We start from the raw sequence: 25017 nt of genomic DNA on the forward strand, positions 1-25017 counted from the left end.
TAATTAGAAGTCAAGAATCCCTCACATTATATAAGTAATTTTACGAATTTACCAGCAATGTTGTTCGATTTATGATTAAAAAAAATCCCCTCTTTAGAAAAAGGAAAACAAGTCACGAGTGTGTATAAATTGCATGAATAGTGCGAACTTAATTCAGACTTGTCAAATTACCCTGGAAAGTAAAAAAAGTCAATCGAATAAATGATGTCTATTTATTATATATCTCTATTTTCATTTATCACTCGAACTAAACATAATCTTGAAAACTCAGACAAGAGTAACATGATAATTAATTAGATGTCCTCCTTGTTTAAGTAACAATGACTTGTTTGATGTTCCACCCCAATTTTTTTGCTCCATAAAAAACAATATATTATGTCTCTTGTGAGACGGTATCACGAATCTTTATCTGCGAGACGAGTCAACTTTACCGAAATCCACACTAAAAAGTAATTTTCTTAGTATAAAAAATAACATTTTTTCATTTACGACTCAAATAAGAGATTAATCTAACAAAATACGACTCGTAAGACCATCTCACACAAGTTTTTGTCAAAACAACAAGACTCTTAAGAATGATGCCTATATAGTTCATAAATTTGATAAATGATTTATCAAATTTAATTTATTGTCCGAAGCCCGCTTATAACCAAGATAGCGTTGCACGAATATATATATATATATATATATATATATATATATATATATATATATATATATATATTGGTTATAAACATGTATGTATGTGTGTGGAAAAATACTAAATAGGGCATAATACATGTCGGTGGAGGGTATAATTGGCATCTAATAAAAAATTGTGTGGCATTTTATCAACGATTAAATTTAATTAATTAAGAAGGAAAAATGTAATCTGTACCAAAATCTCAATTCACGTATATATCCAAAATTTTCCATGTAAATTTTTTCCCTTGAATTGTATTTTACTTTCTCAGATCCGAGATTTTCCTAGTTTCTTTCCATTTCCAAGTAGCGGAGGGTTTAAGATCCTGTATATTTACCTGAACTACACCCTACGATCCCTGATTTTCTTGAAATTCGAGGGCGATTGTTTGTTTGTTAGACGTTTTATGCTATCACGATATTGAATTTTTTTTATCTGTGTTTGTCGTGGAAATGCCGTTGAAGAGCGGGAATGCGTCGATTAGGGATCGGACGCAGGAGTTTTTGGGGATATCGGAGAGGGTAAAGAAGTCGCTTGCGTCACCGAATGGGCCGAGCAGCAGTGGGTCGAAGGCCGATGAACAGCGGTCTGCCGTGGCTACGCAATCGGAATTCAATCGCAGAGCGTCGAAAATCGGGTTTGGAATCCACCAGACCTCGCAGAAGCTATCGAAGCTGGCAAAATGTGAATGATAGAATCATTTTTCTGAATTATTATTTTTTAATGTTGATTGATATGCTTCTTTAAACATCTGTGACTATGATTTGTAGACAGATTTATTAGAGTTAAACTCATGCTTGTTTTTTTGCTCTTGTCTGCACACTACGCTCTTCAAGCTCCAGGGGATTGAATCAATTCAACGGCAGAGCAGCAAATTAGTAGGGAACTACTCTCTGTATTTAGGGTGTCAAAACTTACATTTTTTCATAATTATGCGAGGCAGCAAGGAATTTGAATTTTTTTTTCTCATTTTAGGCCAACTATACTGCTTGCGCTGTACATATTTTACTATAATCGACTGTTGAATTGAATGTCGCCTGTTTAAATGTTAAGTCGCAGTTTATTTCCGGTTGAAATTTTTGATAGAAGAAATGCATAGACATACATCATCTGTAGATGGCTATGTGTTGTATGCTTTAGCTGTGGTCGTCCATATCTTAAATCAGGGAATTGAAACTGAATTTTTGTGGTTCTTTATCTATACATTATTTTCCAAGTGATACTTCTTATAAATAATGCAAATTTGTACATTTTGTCAAGACTAGATGATCCTTGTTTAACGAATAATTTAACTCATGAATAATTTGGTTCTGGTTCTATGCGGTCAGAGAGTAGTATGTTCTTACCTTGATCCGATTGCAATGACCAAATGATCCGGCTGTTGAGTTTTCAAAAATTAAACGATCTGGAAAAAATGATGCAGAACACCATTATATATATATATATATATATATATATATATATATATTTATATATTCCAAAACTTGATTAATCTTTATTTGTTCTTATGCTTGAAGCTTGATATTCTGATTGTGATTTAATTTACATTGCATGTATAGACCCGCTTGAGTGGATTGGTAATCTTATACTTGCTTACTGTAGTGGCAAAGAGAACCTCGGTTTTTGACGACCCCTCGATGGAGATCCAGGAGATAACTGCTGTTATTAAGCAAGACATTACAGCACTTAATTCTGCTGTAGTGGACCTCCAGCTTCTTAGTAATTCACACAATGCTAGTGGGAATATATCCAGTGACACCACAACCCATTCTACCACAGTCGTCGATGATTTGAAAAACCGTTTAATGAGCACCACGAAGGAGTTCAAGGATGTTTTGACCATGCGTACAGAGGTGATTTGAGAATTGCTTTTTATTTGTTTTGTTTACTAATCTACCAGTCTGTTTTCTTTCTTGGTGCATATCGATTGTATTTCCTCTTCTGGTGTATTTACAGAACCTGAAGGTTCATGAAAACAGAAGACAGTTGTTCTCTTCTTCTGCTTCCAAGAACCCCACGAGCCCTTTTGTTCGCCAACGTCCTTTAGTCGCGAAGCCTGCTGCCAGTACCTCAGCTAACCCTCCTCTTCCATGGGCTAATGGAGAAAAATCTTCATCTCAATTGTTCCACAAGTATGATTCCCAATTTATCCAATGGTTGTGCTTTATCCTTTTGCTTTTAAAACTAGGTTATGTTTACTTGACAATCATGTGACTTACATTTCTTGAAGGCCTTAAATGCAGATTGCCGTCAAATTTGTTTGTAATATACTTGTTAGATGAAGAAGCATTTTATTTGAATTTCTCAGATGTAAACGGAAACCATGGAGTGTCTGAGCTTATTTACTGTGATTCTGTTTTCAACAGAAATCAAGTGGATGGGGACACTCGGCCACTACTGCAGCAGCAACAAAATCAAAATCAACAGCAACAGCAGATGGTTCCATTACAAGACAGCTACATGCAAAGTAGAGCTGAGGCTCTTCAAAATGTGGAATCTACTATTCATGAGCTTGGCAATATCTTCAATCAGCTGGCTACTTTGGTTTCTCAGCAAGGGGAGATTGCTATCAGGTCTATATTTGCCCTTTTGATTGTCACATACTCCCAACTTCCTACTGACACTCTGTCAAGACCTTGGTGATCTTGTATGTCTGTTCATAACAATCATCTGAGGCGGTTCATACGTAATCATTGCTTAACTCAAACCTCGTGCTATTTTAATGTTTCTGCTGTTAGTTATATCAATATGATCAAATATATTTGACTTCTTATCCCAGTATGATAAATTATCAAATACTTTATATTTAATCTAGTGTACTGATGTTTCTTTTCAGAACATTAACTATCAAGTCAATCTTTCGAGATTTTGAGCAGTGTAAATTATTGCTCAAAATTTTTGTTCCGGGTATTTACATTCAGTTTGGTAGTGCTGAAAAATGGGAGATGGTTAATTAATATGTAGCAAGATGAAAAGCTTTGCTGGTAATACTGAAAAATGGGAAAACGGTTAATTAAGATGAAGCAAGTTAAAAGATATTTCTGGGATGCATTTAATTTCTCATATGTTAAATTGACCATAAACATAAATTTGATATTTAAACTAGTTTGTACCTTTCTTCCAATGAGATTATGATTATTAATGCATGTACTTCTCAAATATCATTCTTGATACAATTAAATTAGCCACACGATTTATGATTTATCTGGGCTAAAGCTCGTATTAATCTCTTTTACTTAGTTGACTGTTACCACTTCCTTATATAACTGAAAACGTAGCTAAATAATTACGGTAGGAGATGTTCAAATCACTAAATCGTAACAAAATTATAAATGTATGTTAAAATTGAATACCTTGAAGTTTGATTCCTAATTATATTCTTGGATCTTTCTTCTAACCAATATCTTTGAATTCTGAAAAAAAATGTTGTTTTTTGTAGGATTGACGAAAACATGGATGATACCGTGGCCAACGTGGAGGGAGCTCAAGGAGCTCTGCTGAAGTATCTCAACAGCATCTCATCAAATAGGTGGCTGATGATCAAGATATTCTTTGTATTGATTTTCTTTCTCATGATATTCCTATTTTTTGTCGCGTGATACTCGCTGTCAGGATGTGGGTTGACATTACATCGATAGATCTATTTCTGTATCCAGACATGTTTTGTAAGAAGATAAACATGTGTTCTAGACTTGATAAATCTGTTTTTAATTTTTTCCTATTGTTTTCAAAATTTGTATATGATGACTGTAATTATTTATGACATTCGAGTGTATTTTCATGTAATATGTTGCATTTGTAGAGAAAATTCACAACGGTGATGTCTTTAATTCTCTTGTATGGCTACTGTGTTTTGAGTATTTCTTTTGTGTATGCACCATAGTATGGTAAAGTCGATCCTGTGCCCTTACCCCTTCAATTGCTGACACGTGTCTTTATCTATTATCTATTTTATTTTTTATTGAAGGCTATTTTCCCAAACCATGGTTTAGATTTATTTCCAACCACGGTTTAGGCTATTAGATCTTCCGCTCAAAAGATTTGGGACTCCCACAATTTTGTTAAAAAATTTCACGGTCCTCCTCCTCCTCGGTCCTTCTCCTCCGTCCTCGCCACCACCGGCGAACGCCCTTGCCTCGTTGTCGCACAAAGTTTAACAGGTTCGTGTTTACCTCGTCAACAAACTACCGTATTGACGCCCAAACACACTACCGTAAATTGATTCTTGATTTGGGGAAAAAAGTGGGTTATTTCTGTAATAATCGGTATTTTGTGTGATGTTGTACTCGGTCTTGTTGTTGTATTTCCGGCAGAAGAAAGTATTTCCTCTGTAGACTATAAGTTTTCGATATTTTTCTCTTTTTTGGTGCATTTTTTGGAGTTAGAGATTTTGTGACCCTTGTATCGTGACATCTTTGCAATTTGTTTGTTCGTTGTTAAATTTGAGTTGAGGTTTGTTATTTACGCAGGTCGAACCTATACGGAACATATTTGCAGCTCTTTTCCTTGCCAGCATTGGGATGCTGATTCATGTTCATTTTCTCTGGAATCACGTTGACATCTTGTTTTGAAATCGGTTAGCAATTGCAATTAAATTCTTGGGTTCCTTGTACACTGAGTCTTAGTTGGGAACAAGTTATCATCAATACAATTATTGTGTTTGTATGTAACGAGGATTCTTGATTTATCATCAATACCATTCTTGATTTGCCTGCCAACCTCTTGGATTTTGTTGTGTACAATTTTTTAAATTCTTACTGTGCTTCTTCATGGTTTTGTTGTGCTTTCATCAATGTAGGTTTGAGTCAAAATTATTATATCCCCTCAAGACAAAGCTAAACGCCGCGATGGTAAATTTGTTAATTTCGTGTTCTATATTCATTTAACCATTTTTAATTAGAACTTATGTTATTGTTTTTTTATATCATGCGTATTTATTGAATCTTTTGTAAAAAAATTTCTTGATGTAGGAAAAAACATATGTTGTTTTTAATGGTAGAACACCTGGTGTTTACGAGCGCTGGGAAGAGGCTCAAGCACAAGTTAATGGCTTTAGAGGTGCTTGTTACAAGGGATATAGCAATAAAGAGAAGGCAGTGAGAGCATTTGATGAACACATGAAGAAACCTTTTGTTGCTACTGGTTCGAGTTCAACGTCCGCTCCAATTTCGAGTGCAACGTTTGCTCCGACTTCTAGTTCGACAGCCGCGCCAAATTCGAGTTCAACGTCCGCTCAAAGTTCGAGTTTGAAAAAAAAACAAAACGAAAAAATAGCTCAATCGTCCTCCGCTGGTTTCCGAATAATCTGACATTTCATATGTTCGAAAATATAATGCTGAAATATGTCATGAATGCTCAAAATTTAATTACCACAACACGGACCTTATTCCTTACTTGTGATGAATGAGGACCCTGAACCTGATAAGGGAATAAATTCATTTCACCACTTGTATACAAATTTGTATTACCTTCCTGCACGAGACATAAAAAATATCGAATATTATAATGCATTGAAGATAAAAAAAAACGTTCTAAATTTGAAAGTTAAAAAATTATACAGAACATTGTTGGTAAAATTTTACAAAGTTCGAAAAGTTAATGCTCAAAAACCACAGAAAATACAGGTAACGGATATGAGTGCTGTACAAAATGTTGAGGAGGTAAAAATGGATTCTGCGAGAATCTTAAATTTAAGTGTTGTTGGAATGGTATGTTGATTATTTCCCGTGCGGTGGTGTCATCTTGTGAACTTTGTCCTTTTCTTTTGCCTCCTTTTGCACCTAGCACATCCAAAGAAGATGGTCATCTAACTGCATAATTAGTATATGATCACAATTTTGAACAACTTAAAACTTACTTGGAATTTCAGCTTTTTCTTTTCCTTTTCGATTTGACTTTTTGCTCTTATTATCCCAATGTCGTGTAATATTTGCATTTGTAACTCCTTTTGCTTTAGCAGTGAGTGGGTTACGTATGAATACTTCATCGATTTGACCGTCACTTGGAATATCATCACACGGCGTCTCATCATCTACACTCAAATTCTGGAGAAGGTTGGATATTTCACCTGTTGCTGTATCAACCAAATTATACAAACTTTTTCTCGCATCCTCATGAGATTTGCTCAATTGAGTTAGATCATACATCGATCTCATTATTTGGTTCACAAACACCATCTCAGATTTATAACCACCACCACCACCACTTTCTTTGAAGTCATTGTTAACTATAGTTTTTATATTCTTCATCCATCTCTTCAAAATGTAACAGTTGGGTAGAACAGTGACGTCAAAAGAGTTAAACACCATCAAAACATGCTTACACAAAATCCCCATTGTCTCAAACTTAGAACAACTACACTTTATTTCATGATTCTGCTTATTGAACACCACTTGTCTGACCCTTGAGTTTTCATCGTGAGATTTTACTCTGAACTCAATCAAATTCCAATCATTACCAAAACATGATGGTGGTTGGACAGATTTGCAATTCAAAGAGTTAACCAATTCGATTTCGAATAACTTGTAAATGGAAATAGTGTAGATTTGCAACTTTTGATAAACTGGAATCCTTTTACTAGAACATTTTTCATCTTTCGAACCTTCACATGAGCAATTAAATTCCTTCGATTGAAGTTCATTAGTTTTGGGAAAACAACGTTGATCACCCTTTCTCACACTAAATCCCTTGGCATGCGCGTATTGACAATACAACAAATATGCCTCTTCAACACTATTCACAATTGAACCCACTGCTAGTTTGTTCTCCAAAATATCGACAACAGAGATTTCAGTTGGTACCTCAACGTTTTCTGCCGTTCGAAACTCAGGAACTCCACATTGCTGTTGTGAAATGTGATCCAGTTCTACTCCTTCAATATATTCTCCCCCCAACTCTCCAATTGGGTTGTCATCTTCCATTGTCAAGTAGAAAACCTACAGCAACCAACAAAGATTCAACTACAACATGAATAAACATCAAGTTGAAAGCTTCTGCAATTTAAGACTTGACTTAAAAAAAACATCAACTGCTTACTATGCTAAATAAAAATAATCGGGAATGATTCAATCATAGCACAAGTCCTTGAATCATATATATGAAAGCTTCACTTCATTACATCATTCACTTGATTAAATCAAAAGACAAATTCCCAAATCAAGAATCGATTTTTCACACAAACAGAAAGCACACACTTTTTCCCAATATTCAAGAATCGATTTTACAGCAGTGTGTTAGCGAGGTAAACACGAACCTATTAAAATTTGTGCGACAAGGAGGAAAGGGCTTCGCCGGTGTGGTGGCGATGACGGCGATGACGGAGGAGAAGGATAGCGGTTGCGACGACGGAGATGCTCGCTGTTGTGGTGACGGAGATGTTGGATTGACAATGGTCGCTTCAAAATTGTGTTGACGGAGATGCTGTGATGCGACGACAGAGATGCTCGCTTCAAAGGCTACCTACCACGGTGGGTGGTGAGTGTTGAGAGGTACCGTGAAGAAAATTGGTGGGAGCCCCAAAATTTTGAACGATGGCCAAAATTTTGAACGATGGTTTCGGAGGCCCAATATCTTGAACGAAGGGCCAAAAGATCTAAACCATGGTTTGAGATAATACCCTTCAATAAAAAATAAAATAGATAATAGATAAGGACACGTGTCGGCAATTGAAGGGGTAAGGGCGGTCGACTAAACCCCATAGTATGAGGTAAATTTGAAACCCAGTGGGAAGTTATATCCACAAAAGGAAATATTTTATTGATCTTCATGTTTACTATGTTCTAAATTGTTCTTTTTTTTTTCCTCTATTGTTTTCTGATATTGTTAAATCAATCAAGTGCAAGAGAAAGATAATGTGTCTTTTAGTATATTGTTGAATGTATGTAATATATGTGGTGATATAAATAATTTGTAAAACGTGATAACTATAGTTGATTTGTCTCAAATATGAATTTATTTTATCAAAAATTATAATTAGTTATATCACTGTAATTCAAATATTTTAAAATATATAACAACTCAAGCGTTACGGTTCGATAGTCCATCTAGCACGGATGATTATTGCACATAATAATCTTTCTCCCAATAATTGTACTCATTGTAATCAGTGAAAATCGAAATCGTGACCTTGGCTCGGATATCAGTTGTTAGGATCAAATGTTTACCACTAGGCTAAAAGTTATAGCCGATGATAATGGTGTAACTCGAATATTTTAAACTGTATAGCAACTCAAGCACCATGCTTTGATTGTTTTACCCAGTAATGACAATTATTGCACTCAACAATTGGTATCATGGCTTCGATTCTCATTGATTGCAAAAAATAAAATTATTGAGATGAAGATATTTTAAATCGTATAGCAGCTCAAGCACAACGGTTGATCGTTATTCCAGTAGGTACAATTATTGCGCCTAACAATTGTTATCAGAGTCAATGTCACTAATTCGATTCGAATTGATTGCAAATAGGGCAATTATTAGGAGAGAGATTGTTGGGTATAATAATTTTCCCTGCTATATAGAACAATCGAAACGTGGTGCTTGAGTTGCTATATGTTTTAAAATATTTGAGTTACACTATTATCATTAGCTATGTTAGATTTAAACCCATTTAAATATAACATTTTAATTATTTCTAATTGAATTTAATTACATCTACCTGCATTAAATCTTTGTGGAATTTCAGTTTTCATTTAAAACCGCACACTGAAATCGAACACAATTCCTAGTCAGCTTAACCATTTGTTGATTGACGTCTTTGTTACTATATTTAAACAATCATCTTAGGATTCGTGATTAATCAACAGACATGTAAAAATAATTGATCAAGCTATTAACAAAAAATATAAAGCTAACATCAATCAATAATTAACATCAAGAAAATAAAATCAAAACAAAAACAAAAACAAAAACACAATGTTTGAATTCATATGAATAAAATATAAAAAGTTATATGAAAATCTCAATATGGTTGGCACGACTTCTCCTTTGAAGTTATCTTCATCCTGTCTCAAACTTTAAATTCCTTATTCCTCCAAGTTTTTAAGAAAAAATATTATCGTTCTTTGAAGTCTTCTGATCTACCCTATGTTGTTTTTAAGAGAAATTTGTTCACGTGTAGTGTCGTGTTATGTTCTTTTCGCCCGTCTCCAGCTTTTATCTTCCTTAATGTGTCAAGATTTTAAAAAGCCAAAAACTCTCCATGTGAAACCCTAAGAAATTTGCCATAAAATCTCTTTTCATAACTGTAGATTCTCACGTGAATGAGTCCTGAATTTTCAAAATTCCTTCTTCCTTGTCTTTGCTTCCATTGTGTTTTACAAGAAAGTAGAATAAAAATTTATTTTATTCTTTTATTTGTCATATTTTGTTGTACTTGAAATCTTTATAAAACCATCTTATCTCCGAAATCAGACTTTTTTCCTCTTCTATTCAAATCTAAAAATTTTATAAAATTAATCCAAATAAACAAAAGATAATGGATAACGATTCTAGATAAGCACAAACTAAGATATACATGAATATGATAAAATAAAATCCTTAAAATCTCTATAAGATTCAGGCTTACCAGATTCTTGTAACAATGAACGTCATTTGATACCATCATGCCATAATGATGTAATTTGACAATAATTGGATACTTAATTAGATGTCTAGCTATTTATATGGTACAATATGTGAGAAATTGAGTATAATTAAACCCTAATCAAGTATTCTTAATTTAAATTAACTAATATATAACTTAAATTGATCAGATCTATATACTAAGTATATGGTTACTCTGATATGAAATTGATTAATTCAACTTTTGACTGGTGTTGTTGATCAATTTTTCAGATGAAGATCAATGATCAATTCATCTCTGAAAATGCTTTTGGTAGTGGTTGTTGCATCTTTGCATATTTCACACTTAATACGTTTGTAATAATGACTCTTTGATATGTAACAAGCGCATGAATTCTGTATCTTTTATTTAAGGTTTTTTTCCCCAAATATGATGCATTAAGTTCTTAAGTTCATTTCAAAAAAAAAAAAGTTCTTAAGTTGGTCGACTTTACACCCAATTTACTCATTTCATCTTTGAATATTTGACAAGAGACATTGACATAATTAATGTATTTTTTTTTTAATTTAACTTTAGTACCAAATAAGATTAATTAACTTAGGGATGTCAAAATCCGACACGACCCACCAACCCGACACGGTTCAATCCGGAAAAATAAGGTTTGGGTTTGAGGTTTTCGGGTTAAACCCGATAGCTGACCAGAAAAATTTATTTTTTAAAATATATAATTAATAAATATTGCCTACATTTTTTATAAATTTTATGTCTGAAAAATTATTTATTGTATATTTATACAATAAATTTTCATAATTGAATATTTATTTTGAATATTTTTTATTTTTTAAATTAAATAATTATTTATTTGATTTAGTAAATATACTCTATTTTTCTACGATTAGACTTTCAAATTTAAATCATAAATATGAGTGAACTTTTGTTATTATGTGTTTAAATTAAAATATCATTATTATAATTTTTTGAATTTTATTTAATTTTTTTAAAAAATTCAAAATCGGGTTGATGGGTTGATCGGGTTGATTCAGGTTCAGGTTCGGGTTGGGTTCAGGTTGAGCAATTTTTAAATAGTACTATTGTTCAACCAGACTCAACCCACCTGACCCACCCAAATTGACACCCATAAATTAACTGCTATATTTTGTAGCATTTTTTTATGTTTGATACTCATTTCTTGGTCAAAATTTGACATGAGCCATTGATATAGCTAAACAACTAAGTGGGATGTATTCAATCCAGAGTTTTGATGACTTTTAATGATTTTTTCAAATGATAGACTTTTATGAATTTGATAGATTTTTATTGATTTTTACAGAATCTCACAGATTTATACAGATTTATGTGGATTCATGTAGATTTTTTTGCAAGATTTTTATTGACTTTTATAGAATCTCACAGATTTATAAACAAATTTATGTAGATTCATGTAGTCTTTTTTACAAAATTTTTATAAACTTTTGTGAAATTTTTTTTATAGGATTTTATAAATTTTGTACTTAATTATAACATATTTTTTTTATTAATTTCTTTGAACAAATAATTATTTGAGATATATAACATATTCAATTGAAATAATTTTTTAATATTTATATTAATAAATAAGATCACTTATTTAAAGTAAAATCATTTAATACTTATACGTGTATATACGTGGGTTTGTACGCATGCTTATAAATTTTTAAAAGGCAAAACTTGTGTGAGACGGTCTCACGGGTCGTATTTTGTGAGACATGTCTCTTATTTGGAACATCCATGAAAAAATATTACTTTTTATTCTAAGAGTGTTACTTTTTATTATGAATATCGGTAGGGTTGACACGTCTCATAGATAAAGATTCGTGAGACCATTTCGCAAGAGACTTATTCTTTTTAAAATACATCAATTGATTAATAAGTAACCATGTTTTGTAATTGATAATATACATATAAAAAGAATATTATTTATCTTTGCGTGAATATAATTTTGTATAAAAATATCATAGCTTACATATTAATTGAAAATGTTAAAAAGAATTTAAAAAATCATGGTTGTTGCGATGAGCTTTAATTATTAAGAATTAAGCGGCATTTTTTGGGTCATCTTTTGTTATTATTATTTAATATTACATTAATTTGTATAAATCATAAATTAAAAATCACAAAATCAATTCTACAATTCAAAATTTCCTATGATATTAAAATAAAAAAATTATTAAATGAACAATCAGCCAAAAAATGAAAAATTTGAAAGGAAATTTGAAATAATATATAGAGACATATTTCGAAAATTTGAGAGAGTGATAGAGATAGATAAGAGGACAGAAGATAAGAAGAGATGTGATGTGAAGTGACAGATGGAAAAATAAATAGCTTGTGTATGGGTTAGAAGTTTTAAAAATCAATCCAAATATTTGGGTTGAACCTAATACAATTTTTGACAATTTATAGTTGTACTTTAAGTTTTAATGTTTGTATATGTATGAATTTCATGAAGTTATTAAAAGTCTATTGAAAATTTGAATACCTCTAGACTTTTATAGAGTTTTAAAAAGTCAATGTTGAATACCTCTAGAGTTTTATAGAGTTTTAAAAAGTCAATGTTGAATAATACTTGACTTTTTAAAACTCTATGAAAGACTATTTTGGATATCACTAGACTTTTATAGAGTATGCAAAAGTCCTAATTGAATACATCTAGACTTTTATAATCTACAAAAGTCATTAAAAGTCCATAATTTTCCTACATTGAATACACCCTCCTGAGAGTAAGTTTCTTGTGAGACGATCTCACGAATCTTTATCTGTGAGATGAGTCAACCTTACCGACATTCACAATAAAAAGTAATACTCTTAACATTAAAAGTAATATTTATGGATATACGACCAATAAAAAGTAATACTCTTAACATTAAAAGTAATATTTATGGATATACGACCCGTGAGACCGTCTCACACGAGTTTTTGCCAACAATATTGACACATGATACACTTGCTGAAACATTTGACATAAAAATCTGGGTTTGTTAGACTGTCAAATAAACACAAATGATAAACTACCAACAAATTACTGAAATTAAAAACAACTAATATATCCACAATACATTATGCTGAGTATCACTATTTCACAAGAACATTACGATGAAACGAAGTGTTTTAAACCAATAAACCAAATAAAATAGAAGATGAGATGTCATTGAAAAAGTTTTGAGCTTCATCCAATGTTTTGGTTACCCAAAACAAGCTTTTAGGACATCGCGATAATGGCGCAAGACTTTTTATAAGAGTTGAAATTTTGATAAACATAGCTCAAAACTTCGATATTAAACCAAAACAAAGTTTTCTAACCAATTCGTGTTTCCTCCGAACCCAGAATCCATGTCTATCGTGACTCTAAAAAATCCGAAAAATCACGCACCGAGTTCCTATATATATATTTTTTTAACTATTAAGGTGGATCTTCGATGACACAATTTCAGCTTATATTTGGTGCCTGTGAACTTGCAAACTCAATTCATTTTTTTTTGTGATTTTGAGCTCCCATTTTCGCATGTACTAGAAGAAAAAAATTTGAGTTTTTTAGTCGTTTAATTTGGATCTTCAAAAGCCATCGACAAATTTCATTGTTTTTGGGAGATTATGAGCGGTAGGTTTTCGAGCTTTTTAGAATAGGTCTATCGTGAGACGATCTCAAGAATTTTTATTGTGAGACGAGTCAATCCTACCAATATTCACAATAAAAAATAATTCTCTTAGTATAAAAAATAATATTTTTTTATGGATGACGTAAATAAGAGATCTGTCTCACAAAAGGCAAAAACTTGTGTGAGACGGTCTCACGGGTCTTATTTGTGAGACGGATCTCTTATTTGGGTCACACATACAAAAGTATCACTTTTTATGCTAAGAGTATTACTTTTTATTGTGAATATGGGTAGGCTTGACCCGTCTCACGGATTAAGAGCCGTGAGACGGTCTCACACGAGACTCACTCTTCACAAAATACGATCCGTGAGACCGTCTCACACAAGTTTTTATGGAGTGATAAGAAAAAAGACATCAATGGAGAAAGAGATGCATGTGCGTATTATGGGAGTAAGTGAAAACATTTCTAAAATTTATTGCATAAAGGGATATGTATATATATCATCATAATAGAAGGGATATATATATATAAATAAATAAAAATTGTTTTCTTGTAAAGTTTCATTATTATTTTGATTCCAAAGACAATATAAAATTTATTTAAACAAAATAATGAAGGTATTTAATACTTTGAAAATGAAAATAGTATATCAATTTCAAAATGTAGCAATTATGAAATAATAGAGTAAAACGAAGAACTTACATAACTATTGGAAATTAAAGAGAAAATATTGAAGAAAGGAGTAGTTTTGTCAATTTTTAGGCAACGGGGGTTGAATGAAAGAATCTGTATTTAATACCAATTGATCCTTACTATATTCTCTATTTCCCTTGTCGATTCGAGAGTTTTTCTTTGTGGGTTTGTTCTGTTTCTCAAGATTGTTAAGAAAAAATCTTCTCTTTGCTGAAGTTTCATGCTTCATAGTTCAAGAAAAAATCTTGAATTTTATTGGAAATAAATTATAGAGGTTCAATCTTTTCAAGATTCGAGGGGATTAATGAAGGGTCATGAAGCGAAGGTACTACTTTTCTACAAAATGTAATTGACTCAGTTCTTCTTGTTGGCTAATGTTTTGTTTTTTCTTAAATATTATCAGCTCTCTCTACTTAGCTCTTTACATGGAAGTTTCGTTAGAAAGCCGATGCTTAACCAGTAATTTAGTTCGATTTGGGATGGAATTTAAAAGTTTAGGAAATTGGAAATAGAATTTGAATCTTTTTTTTAAATTTTTTTAGGGATGGCCCGGGAATTTGGCTACCCGAGGTTCGATTTGAGCTGTTGAATTGAAATAGAATGATTTTTATGTTATCGGTATAATGTTTCTAGAATTGACAGTCAATCCATTAAAATAAAATAATTAGCCCAAGCTGGGAAAACGAACAATGTTATGGAGCTTTATATTTGATTGTATGCCGATGTGAGTGTAAATGTGCAAGTACAACACACTTTGAGAAGCCGACACCTAGCAATATTCTACAAGCAACTGGCCTCCACTCACCTGGTAAAATTTGATGCATACACCTTAATCCATCGACTCAGTGGTCGTTCTATCGAGGTTTCCCCTTTCATCACACCTGCTATCAACGAGAGCTTCAATATTAGGTCATAAGTCTAAGAAGAGCTCAGGCTCAAATAGATTGTCTTTTAGGTGGGATTGACACTGCCACATAAGCTTTTAATCACTCTGCAATGAGGAGTCGATGGGGAATCTTGAGAAGAGCAATGCCTGATGCTGTTTGGATAATGATGCACGACACAGTTTATGCTACATACAGAATTAGAACTGGCTTGGCCTTTGGCTGCTTATCGATGGACTGTTTTTACAACTTCATATGCGCAATGATAAAACGCAGATGTATTAATTTCTTGTTGATGCTTTTTAGCATCTCGAAGTTGTAGTTTTGTAATATTTGGTTTCTATCATCGCAGATGGCTAGGATGGAAGACATACTAAGTCTTCCAGTGCAGGATCCTCCGTATCCGGAGTTTTCCGCAGCTCATATAAATTGGGTGAAAGTGGAAGGTGGCCGTCAAGGTGGTGATGATATAGCACTTATTCCTTTTTCAAGAGTTGATGATTTTGTAAAAGGTGAATCAAGTAATGCAGAATGCCCAGCTAATTTTCGTGTGGAATCAAGAAGGAAGAGAAACGAAGGGAGTCTCCACAAACCCAGGGTCGATGGATATCTCGAATACACACTGTATGTTGCTCCTTGTAAGTCCTATTTATCAATAGGCTCTCTTGGATTGCATGTTGATTAGGATGCCAACAAAATGTACCGTTCTTTTTTTCATTATTATCATTACTACTATTATTAACTTTTTTATAAGAGTAATAGACAAAAAATGTATCAATGAATATCAAATAATAAAATCAAAATTTATGTAGTCGCAAGATTATCAAATCACTCAATTATTAGTCCAGGCCAATACATGTAGCTAACCAATTGATAAGTCGAATGGGTTTTCTTTGAGTTTTTTTGTCTGGATTCCCTAAGTGCAACCTAATATCTTATTTTTTTAGACAATGGTATGTGTCTCCATGTATTTACACTTTACTAGCTCAATATGTACTAAAACTTTTTTGATACTGTAAATTTGTGGCAAATTCGTTAACACCGATTTGAAAGGAACTTAGCTAGAATCGGTAACGATCCTTTATTTTTCCTTTCGCGGATATATAGGTTTTGGTGCTCTTATGGTCCTGAAGATTACCGAGATGTTGACTCTAATATCGGGGAAAACTCAGTAATGAAACCTTCTTCTGGTAAGGGAAGTAGACCTGGGAGACGACACATGATGAGGGGTTGTCTTTGTCATTTTACAGTCAAACGCTTATACACACGGCCTCTTCTTGCTCTTGTCATCTACAACCAGAGATATCACATCGATAAAACTGGAGCTCCATGCCATGGAATTCTTGATCAGGAAGCTGTAGGAACAAGAGCAATGTACGCACCACGAATATCTGAGGAACTACGACAAAAGGTGATGTCCTTGCTCCATGTTGGAATATCGCTAGATGCAATAGTTCAGAATCACATGGAAGAAGTGCAGAGGCATGGAGGGCCCCTCAATCGAGATGATTTCCTCACACGTAATGATGTACGTAACATGGAAAGACTTATCCGCTCCACATCCCACGAATTTCATGCCAATGATCAATCCAGTGTAAGAATATGGGTGCACCGCCACCAGAAACATGTATTCTACTACCACGAGAACTCAGGTTCAGGGCCTTTCATATTAGGAATACAAACAGATTGGCAGCTGCAGCAGATGCTTCGCTGTGGACATAATGGATCTATAGCTTTTCATTCGATGTTTGGTTCAAAGAAACTTAAGGTTGTCTCTTCGCTGTCTTCTCAGCAATTACCTTTTAATGTTGCTGATTTACTTTTACTTTTTAGAAACTTAGCCTTCAAACTTGCATGTTGGACTGCTGCGTTTTCTCGATGGACAAGATAATAATCACAAAATTAATCAAGACTATTGACTAAAAGAAGTAGACTCAGTGCACATGCATTTCTCATATACTTAGTCATTAATTTAACATCTTGATCTGAAAGAATTACACTAATAAGGTTTGATAACCCAGTAATTTTAAATTTATTCTCCTTTTTTATTTCTACAGTTTTCCCTATGCTCTCTTCTTGCATTTGACTCAAGTCAGAACGCGATCCCTGTTGCATGGGTGATTACCTCCTGTTCTATTGGTCAAGATGTTCACAAGTGGGTATTGCCTTTAGTTGAAAGAATACGGGGTAAGGACCCCAGGTGGAGACCTAATGCTATTCTTGTGGACGATCCCTCTGTAGAGGCTTCTGTCATTCGGTAAACCAAACAACTTGGCCAGGTTATCTTTTGAATATTTTGTATATTGTTTAAAAAATTCACCTGATATCACTCATCTTCTTCTCAGAGAGGCCTTCCAATGCCGATTTCTATTATGCCTTTGGCATGTTCGCCGTGGTTGGCTTAAAAGTTTATTGAAATATTGTAACAATTTCAATCTGCAAAAAGAGATGTTCAAGCACCTAGGCAGGATTTTGTATGGCACAAAAAGTGGGCTGAGCACTGTCGATACTCTTGAAGAGTTCATGCAAATATATGTGGATCAATCTGCCTTTATACACCATTTCAAAATCAAATGGTTACCAAAAATAGGTTTGCATCCTCCTTATTCGTTATTTGGTTGGAGATGTGTTTTGCGTTTATTTCTTGTCTGAAGGACCCCCCCCCCCCCCTCTTCAATATTTGTAGGAACCCTATATTTCATCTAACTCAAAACTATATTGTATTATATCGATTTATTTATGTTTTTAATATGTAATGCGTGGAAATCAATCTTTAATTTATGATAGTCTTGGCTGGCAGAATTGTGGATCAACTGTGTTAGAACTCTCCCGGTGGCCAGCCAAGAGCTTTGTGCGCCAATAGAATCATATCATCTAAGATTAAAATCCAAACTTCTGACTTTGCTACCGGCAAATTCTTTTCAGAGGGTCGATTTCTTGTTACATGAGTTAACAACTCAATTTCTATCTTGCTATTGGTTTGACCAATATACAGCTGAAACTGGGCTTTTTAAAAACTTGAGGGATAGTTTCAGCTTAATGAACTCATGGAATCTAGCTATGCGAATTCCTGACGTTGATGTGTTATTGGATGAGGAAAATCTCGAGGTTGCCAAAGTTGTTTCTCAGGCAGATAGAAGTATGGTATACACAATTTGGAATCCTGGTTTTGAATTCGGAATCTGTGATTGTTCTTGGTCTATGAGCGGTAATATGTGTAAGCACGTGATCAAGGTTGCAATCTTCTGTCGAAATCGCCAGGTAGCAAGGCCATTGTTGTCTGCTCAAGTTTATAGGCAAGCATTGCTTAATATGCTACAGAATCTGCCAGACGATCCTCTGGTTCTTGAACATTCCATTGCGCATTTAAAACGGTTACAACAAGATATCAAAAGCTTGGAGGATTTGTCAAACAATGGATTGCTTCAGCAATTACCTTCGACTACAAACTCAACACTATCCGATAATCTCCAGCATTTTCCACGGATTTGATGATCGATCACTCTATTCTGTAATTGCTTTAAAAGGGTCTCCTAAAATGTGGCTTTGGTATCTAATTGAAAAGGTGTTCTTCCTTAACGATTTCTTGTATCCTTTACGAGATGTGTGGCTCTTTTCGAGTAAAGTTTGCTTCAGATCTTGCCAATTAGATGGATTACTTTTTTAGGGAGTATTGTCATATTAGAAATGATACTTCACACCTTTGTCTTGCTTCAGATCTTGCCAAATAGATGAATTACTTTTGTGGCGAGTATTGTCATATCAAAATGATACTAAGCAACTTCGTCTGAAGTTCTAGCTTTTCCAACGAATAAAACATGGGCAGTTTTTGGTTTTATTTTGGGGTGTTGCTAGGAAATGTTTTCTGATTATGTGGTTCAAGAAAATGAAAAGTATTTGATTTTATTTTCTGAAGAAGAAATTTTCTATTGCATATAGAGTGTTTAGTTTATTTAAATTTTAATAGTTATTTTAAAATTGAAAAGTTTTTTATTGGGTTAGAATACCATATAACCGAGGCGAAGAGTCCAGATTTTCGAGTCATTAAATTTTTGGATTACTGTATATGCACGATGAACTGCAGATTATTTGAAAGAATATATGAATCCAAATCTGATCCTTTTTTTCCGTAAACAATAAAATCACTGTCAGTGCTGTGCATTCTCCTATATGAAATCAGTGTAGTTTCATCACAAACCAGAATAGTTTTTTCTTTTACCTGCTCTGGCCTTCCTTTTAGCTTTGATATTCCTTGTTGGCAGCATCATGAGATCAAGCAATTCAATCTTCTAAAACTTATCCTTACATGATTGGCTTGATATGCAGTTAAGAGTGAAAAACAAGTGAGTATTTCATGGTTGGTGGGACAACAATTACTGACTTGATGGTGGAGCAATCTCTTCAACGTGGGGAAGTCGTGGTGAGGTTGAGAATGGAGGTGAACTAAAGAATGATTTTGGAAGAGAGGACTGAGGAGGAGGTGTTAAACATGGACACGTCAGTGGAGCTGGCTAGGTGAGATCTTAATCGTGGTCGGTGGTGGCGGAGATGGTGTTACACAACCTGGTGGTGGCGATGATGATGGCAGCGGTGGATGGTTAGGGGGTGACGGAGGTGGAGGAAATGAGAACGGAGGTGGAGAAAATAAGGGTGGAGGCGGTGGGCTTTTCAGGCAGGGAATTGCAGGCGGTGGTGGTGGGCAAGGTAACCGTGGAGGAGAAACAGGCGGTGGTGGAGAATAAATTGGTTGTGGAGATGGAGGAGCTGGTGGCGGAGAGGTAGCACAATTGAAACTGCTACAATTGACTCTGTGAGACAGGAACTTCTTACACTGGACCTCTGATCTTTGTATTGGCCTTCCTCTTAAACAGTTCTTTCTGTCATTGAATTTAGTCGATTTCAAGCAAGCCGGTGCCTCGGCCCAGAAAAAGTTGTGATCGAATGAAAAGGTTACCAAATTTGGGAGCGTACATATCCTGGTAGAAATTGTCCCCAACATCATGTTATGCGCCACATTCAGTTGCTCCAAGCTCGGCATATCTCCTATGCTTTCAGGTAACGGCCCCATTATTTTGTTTCGGCTCAAATCTAGCACGGTCAAGTTCTTCAGCTTCCCAATCTCGCATGGAAAACATGATGAAAGGCCGTTGTTTCTAAGAATAAGTTCTTGAAGATTTCTTGCCATCCTGCCTAAACTTACCGGCACACATCCCTCAAGCTTATTATTGGCCATAACAAGGACAGAGACGGGGGAGTCACCAATATTATCAGGTAGCGATGAAGAAAATTTATTGTTGTTTAGAAGAATAGCATCAAATTCTTTCTCGAATAGTTTATTTGGGAGCTCGCCTTCAAATTCATTGTACCGAATGTCAAGATACTTCAGTGTCGGCAACTGGAGAAGAAGGTCAGGAAATTTACCCGAGAAGTGGTTGTTACTGAGATCAATCTCAAAAAGTAACTTCAAATTCAAGAAACTCTGTGGAATTGTACCACAAAAACGGTTTGAGTTGACATGAAATAAGGCAATATCATAAAGCAATCCTAGTTCATGGGGGAGGTGCCCTGCAATGTCACTGTGGGTAATATCGATACCAGAAACTGTGCGTTGAAGAGGGTCATCAGGTGCTGGCCAACAGAACACACCGGCATAGTTGCACACATCAGATCCAACCCAATTAGCAGTTACGTTCTTTGGATCAGATATCATGGATTCTTTCCAAGATTGCAGTGCTATATAAGCATTCTTCATTCTCGAGTTCTCGAACTGTAGCCATGGCTGGATAGCTAGAGGGTCCCCATGGTAGGACAAGAGCCGCCTATAGTTGTGAAAATGATCGTGGTCATCAAAACTCACATGATAATCAGGTGAGAGATTTATGTGATGTGTTGTGGAGACATTGAACAGAAGGCAAAAGACGACATATAAGGAAGCACGTAAATGAGGAATCTTGTTCTTCATGACCAGTTTTCTATCTTTCTTTTTTCATTCAAATTGTCATGACTGGAATTTTTTCTGTTTTGTGTTCACGGCCTATGGGATTTTGAGCTAAGAATTTCGAGGTGGAGTAGCCGAGTGTTTGATGCAAGATTTTCAGTGAGGAAGTGACAGAGTTGTGCAGTTATTAGACAGCACAAATGTAGCATGATATTTGCCTGTGGATAGTTATCATGTGCGGTAGGCAGTTTGTTTAGATGAGCTATTTTCGCTTTTTCTTAGTGAAATATGCCTATATTAAGGGGTTAAGGTGTAGAATTGAACTTTTCTAATGTTGGGATATGTATTTATTTGATTTATTATCCGGTACAAATAATCTTTTGCGGTGAAATACAATTATTGGTTTATTTCTCAAATGAATTGAAAATTATTTTTTTGACAAATTTGTTTATTTCGACATAATTCACATTTCTGTTAACAAATAATGTGATGGGATTTATATTCAAAATAGTAATAATAATAATAATAATAATAATAATAATAATCATCATCTGATGGGATTTTGAAGTGTTCTAACATATTTTTCTGTTATTTTTATGTGCCCGAGTTATTTTCATTTCATTGCATCACCTAATGACATTTTGGTCTATAATATTTTGTTTACAGATGATAAATAAATTTGATGAGTACATTATTATCTCTAATCCTATATTTATTACCAAAAAAAAAATGAATAAGTGGCATCCTGTAATAATTGATTAATATAGTTATCTTACCGCAGAATTTACAAATTGAACAAGTGCAAAAACTTTCTTTGAACATTGTTGAGTGAGTAGGTATCTTGTGAGACGGTACTGTCAGCATAAAAAGTAATACTTTTTCATGGATGATTCAAATAAGAGACTCGTCTCACAAAATACGACCCATGAGATCGTCTCACCAAAGTTTTTACTTTGTTGAATTAATGAAGAATATCATTTTCCAGAATTAGTCAAACACATCATATCTGGGATAAGGTATTAACTAATGTTCGTTCTGTCTCTGTTTATGATTTGTCGCATCAATTTCAATACGTTAAATCCAGTTTTTGATATTAAGCTCTGTGTCAAATCTAATTGAACATTTAAAAAACTGAAGAAAACCATTTCCTTCTGGTTTATTATTCTTGATTTATCCTCTTCCTTCAGCTCATCCCAAACAAATGAGAAAGAAAACCATTTCCTTCTGGTAATTTGAATCATCGAGCTATGATAAATCAATAAATCACTTCAGCTCACCAGAATCTAACTTTTGCTTATTTCGGATTGCACCATCCAAAACTTCCAACTTGAACAAGCAACTACACACTTAAATAAATAAGTTAAAAATATAATAATAAGTTTTGTTATCATCAAAATCAAGATTATTAAAATTCCGAAACCCAACAACGGTGTTGAGTTTCTCAAGAACCCGAAGCTATAACTTGGTCATTTAACATATGTTCAATATAAGTGTAAGTGTAAACTGAACCTAATTATCTTCCCACCAATCTGCACCTGATTAATTGCACATTTGAATAACCTCAGAAAAAACGTGAAACACGAGGTTGACCAAGAGAATGAACTATTTCATGAACCCATGTCTAGAAAAAGAATATAGCCACTAGTAAATAATTAAATTAATAAAACTTTTACTCATAAAATACAAAATTACTAACAACCTAGTTATGCAACCATCCATGTATGGTTTCTTTTGTGGCCTCGTTTTCTAATATTCTTCATGAAAGAATCGAAAAGTGGAATCCCCCCAAGCATAATCAAGAAAATATTCAAATCTTCCATGTAAGGGAAGATAATTTAGGCAGAACATAATTATTAACATGAAAAATTATGCAACAAAATACAAATAAAATATGAAACATAAAAAAATAAAATAAAAGAGACCAATATCTGAATTGTCATAAACTAATTCAAAAATTCTATCATCCCTCGATAAACTAACGGAAATGAAAAAAATTAGCGTCTAGTAGAGGCTTGGTGAATATGTCTGCTGCCTGCTGATCTGTTGGAACATATTCAAGGCGAATCTCCTTCTTCATGACATGTTCTCGAATGAAATGATGTCTAATGTCAATATGCTTTGTCCGAGAGTGCAATACAGAATTATATGTAATGATTGTTGCACTTGTGTTGTTAAAAAAGATAGGAGAGTCAACGTTTTGAATTCAGTAGTCTTTGAGCTGTTGTTGTATCTATAGCATATGAGCACAACAACTTCCAGCCGCAAGATATTCTGTTTCAGCGGTTGATGTAGCAATATACGTTTGTTTCTTGCTGAACCAAGATATTAATATGTCGTCCAAGAATTGACATGAACCTCTAGTGCTTCTCCAGTCAATTTTGCATCATGCTTAATCTGCCTCTGAATAACCTACAAGATTAAAACTTGAGCCTTTGGGATGCCAAAGACCCACATTAGTATTACCTTTAAGATATTTAAGAATTCATTTAGCCGCAGTGTAGTGTGATTACATAGAATTATCTTGAAAGCGTGCACACAAACAAATTGCAAACATGATATCTAGGCGGCTAGCAATCAGATATAACCAAGCCCGGTTCTATCTCCGGCTGGTTTCTGCATCTCATGCATCATTTCAAGGGAAGCATATGACTTATTCCATGAGTTGACTATGTTTATCAACCGTTTGTTTTCTATCAAAGTGGCATGGAATAATCTTCGTAAGTCATCATTCTCAGCCGTTAACAGACTTAAATTGACTTTCAAACCGTCGACCTCCTTTTGTTGCGAGCAGCTGGAGAGGGTTAACTTGTTTTTCAAGTCTTGTTTTTCTGGCTTAGCCTTATCGAATTGCTGCGATAGTCCCTTAAACTCATTTACCATGTCATACAGTGCCGTGACAATGTCATACCGTGTAAATTCCAAATAGTCCAAGTCAAATACCATATCTTCGGTAGATTTTAAAGATTCTGAGACTTTATCAACCATGAGACATTTGGCTGTCTCATCGTCGCTTTCACTCGAAGATTCCTCGGAGATGAACTGCTCGGCGTCTGAGTCGGAGATGACATACCACATGTCATCGTCTTGAGCTGCTAAATGTGCCTGCATGCGAATTTTCCAGTCATCATAGCCTTCTTTTGAAAACATATGAATCTTGTTAAATGATGCCATAAAGATTTTACATATCAAAGTTCAAGAAAACCTGCTCTGATAGCACTTGTTAGTATCATGAAAGAGTTTAGAAGGAGAGTTGAATAAACTCTTTAAAAATAGTTGTTTTTAAAATTTGTTTTCAATCTTTTTTAGGCGGTTGAAAGTTTTTCTCGAACGGTTAGAAATATGAACCACTTGAAAAGTGCGGAGAACAATTCAAATTTTTTAATGATATCTGAAATCAGTTGGCTGGCTTGTTAACAAGAAACAATTTAAAATGTAAGTGCTTGCAGAAAGTAAAGACACAAGATTTTTATGGAAGTTCGGAGATATAATTCTTACATCATTCTTTTTCCTCTTTAGGAAGGATTCCACTAAAAGACTTTGGCTTAACAAACTGTTGCAACAGCCCACTCCAATCAGGAATTATCACACTGTTTATTCTGGAACTCTTAGTGATCACTTTAC

General features: G+C 34.1%; 3 protein-coding genes across 6 annotated transcripts; 2 read left to right on the top strand and 1 right to left on the bottom strand.

The window, feature by feature from the left end:
• The first annotated feature begins 858 nt into the window (after nt 1-858).
• LOC140808064 (syntaxin-32-like) lies at nt 859-4518 on the top strand. The gene is made up of 5 exons (XM_073165074.1): nt 859-1366; nt 2285-2535; nt 2639-2814; nt 3049-3255; nt 4122-4518. Exons 1-5 carry the CDS (start codon nt 1135-1137, stop codon nt 4279-4281), a joined length of 1026 nt encoding a protein of 341 aa, XP_073021175.1. The 5' UTR covers nt 859-1134; the 3' UTR covers nt 4282-4518.
• Nucleotides 4519-14616: 10098 nt separating this feature from the next.
• LOC140807036 (uncharacterized) lies at nt 14617-19922 on the top strand. 4 transcript variants are annotated; one of them, XR_012112615.1, is made up of 7 exons: nt 14642-14899; nt 15811-16082; nt 16566-17226; nt 17516-17715; nt 17804-18048; nt 18259-19023; nt 19785-19922. XR_012112615.1 is itself a non-coding variant. In XM_073163689.1 (6 exons), exons 1-6 carry the CDS (start codon nt 14879-14881, stop codon nt 18278-18280), a joined length of 1434 nt encoding a protein of 477 aa, XP_073019790.1. In that variant the 5' UTR covers nt 14617-14878; the 3' UTR covers nt 18281-18457. The 4 variants fall into 4 exon arrangements, 3 of the variants coding, with proteins under 3 accessions (XP_073019790.1, XP_073019788.1, XP_073019789.1); XM_073163689.1 differs by lacking the exon at nt 19785-19922 and having other exon boundaries at nt 14617-14899; nt 18246-18457; XM_073163687.1 differs by lacking the exon at nt 19785-19922 and having other exon boundaries at nt 14641-14899; nt 18259-19586.
• LOC140807037 (leucine-rich repeat extensin-like protein 7) lies at nt 19784-21807 on the bottom strand. Its single transcript, XM_073163691.1, has one exon. It carries the CDS (start codon nt 21418-21420, stop codon nt 19957-19959), a length of 1464 nt encoding a protein of 487 aa, XP_073019792.1. The 5' UTR covers nt 21421-21807; the 3' UTR covers nt 19784-19956.
• Nucleotides 21808-25017: the final 3210 nt, after the last annotated feature.

The sequence above is a fragment of the Primulina eburnea genome, chromosome 12, assembly GCF_022965805.1.
Source record: "Primulina eburnea isolate SZY01 chromosome 12, ASM2296580v1, whole genome shotgun sequence".
Taxonomy (NCBI): domain Eukaryota; kingdom Viridiplantae; phylum Streptophyta; class Magnoliopsida; order Lamiales; family Gesneriaceae; genus Primulina; species Primulina eburnea.

Excerpts from the sequence above, each read along its gene's own strand:
- LOC140807037 (XM_073163691.1), bottom strand. The coding sequence starts at position 21,420 with ATGAAGAACAAGATTCCTCATTTACGTGCTTCCTTATATGTCGTCTTT.
- LOC140808064 (XM_073165074.1), top strand. The coding sequence starts at position 1,135 with ATGCCGTTGAAGAGCGGGAATGCGTCGATTAGGGATCGGACGCAGGAG. Across the intron at positions 2,815-3,048 it reads TCATCTCAATTGTTCCACAA|AAATCAAGTGGATGGGGACA; the intron begins GTATGATTCCCA and ends TGTTTTCAACAG. Across the intron at positions 3,256-4,121 it reads CAAGGGGAGATTGCTATCAG|GATTGACGAAAACATGGATG; the intron begins GTCTATATTTGC and ends TGTTTTTTGTAG.
- LOC140807036 (XM_073163687.1), top strand. The coding sequence starts at position 14,879 with ATGAAGGGTCATGAAGCGAAG. Across the intron at positions 14,900-15,810 it reads TGAAGGGTCATGAAGCGAAG|ATGGCTAGGATGGAAGACAT; the intron begins GTACTACTTTTC and ends CTATCATCGCAG. Across the intron at positions 18,049-18,258 it reads CAAATGGTTACCAAAAATAG|AATTGTGGATCAACTGTGTT; the intron begins GTTTGCATCCTC and ends CTTGGCTGGCAG.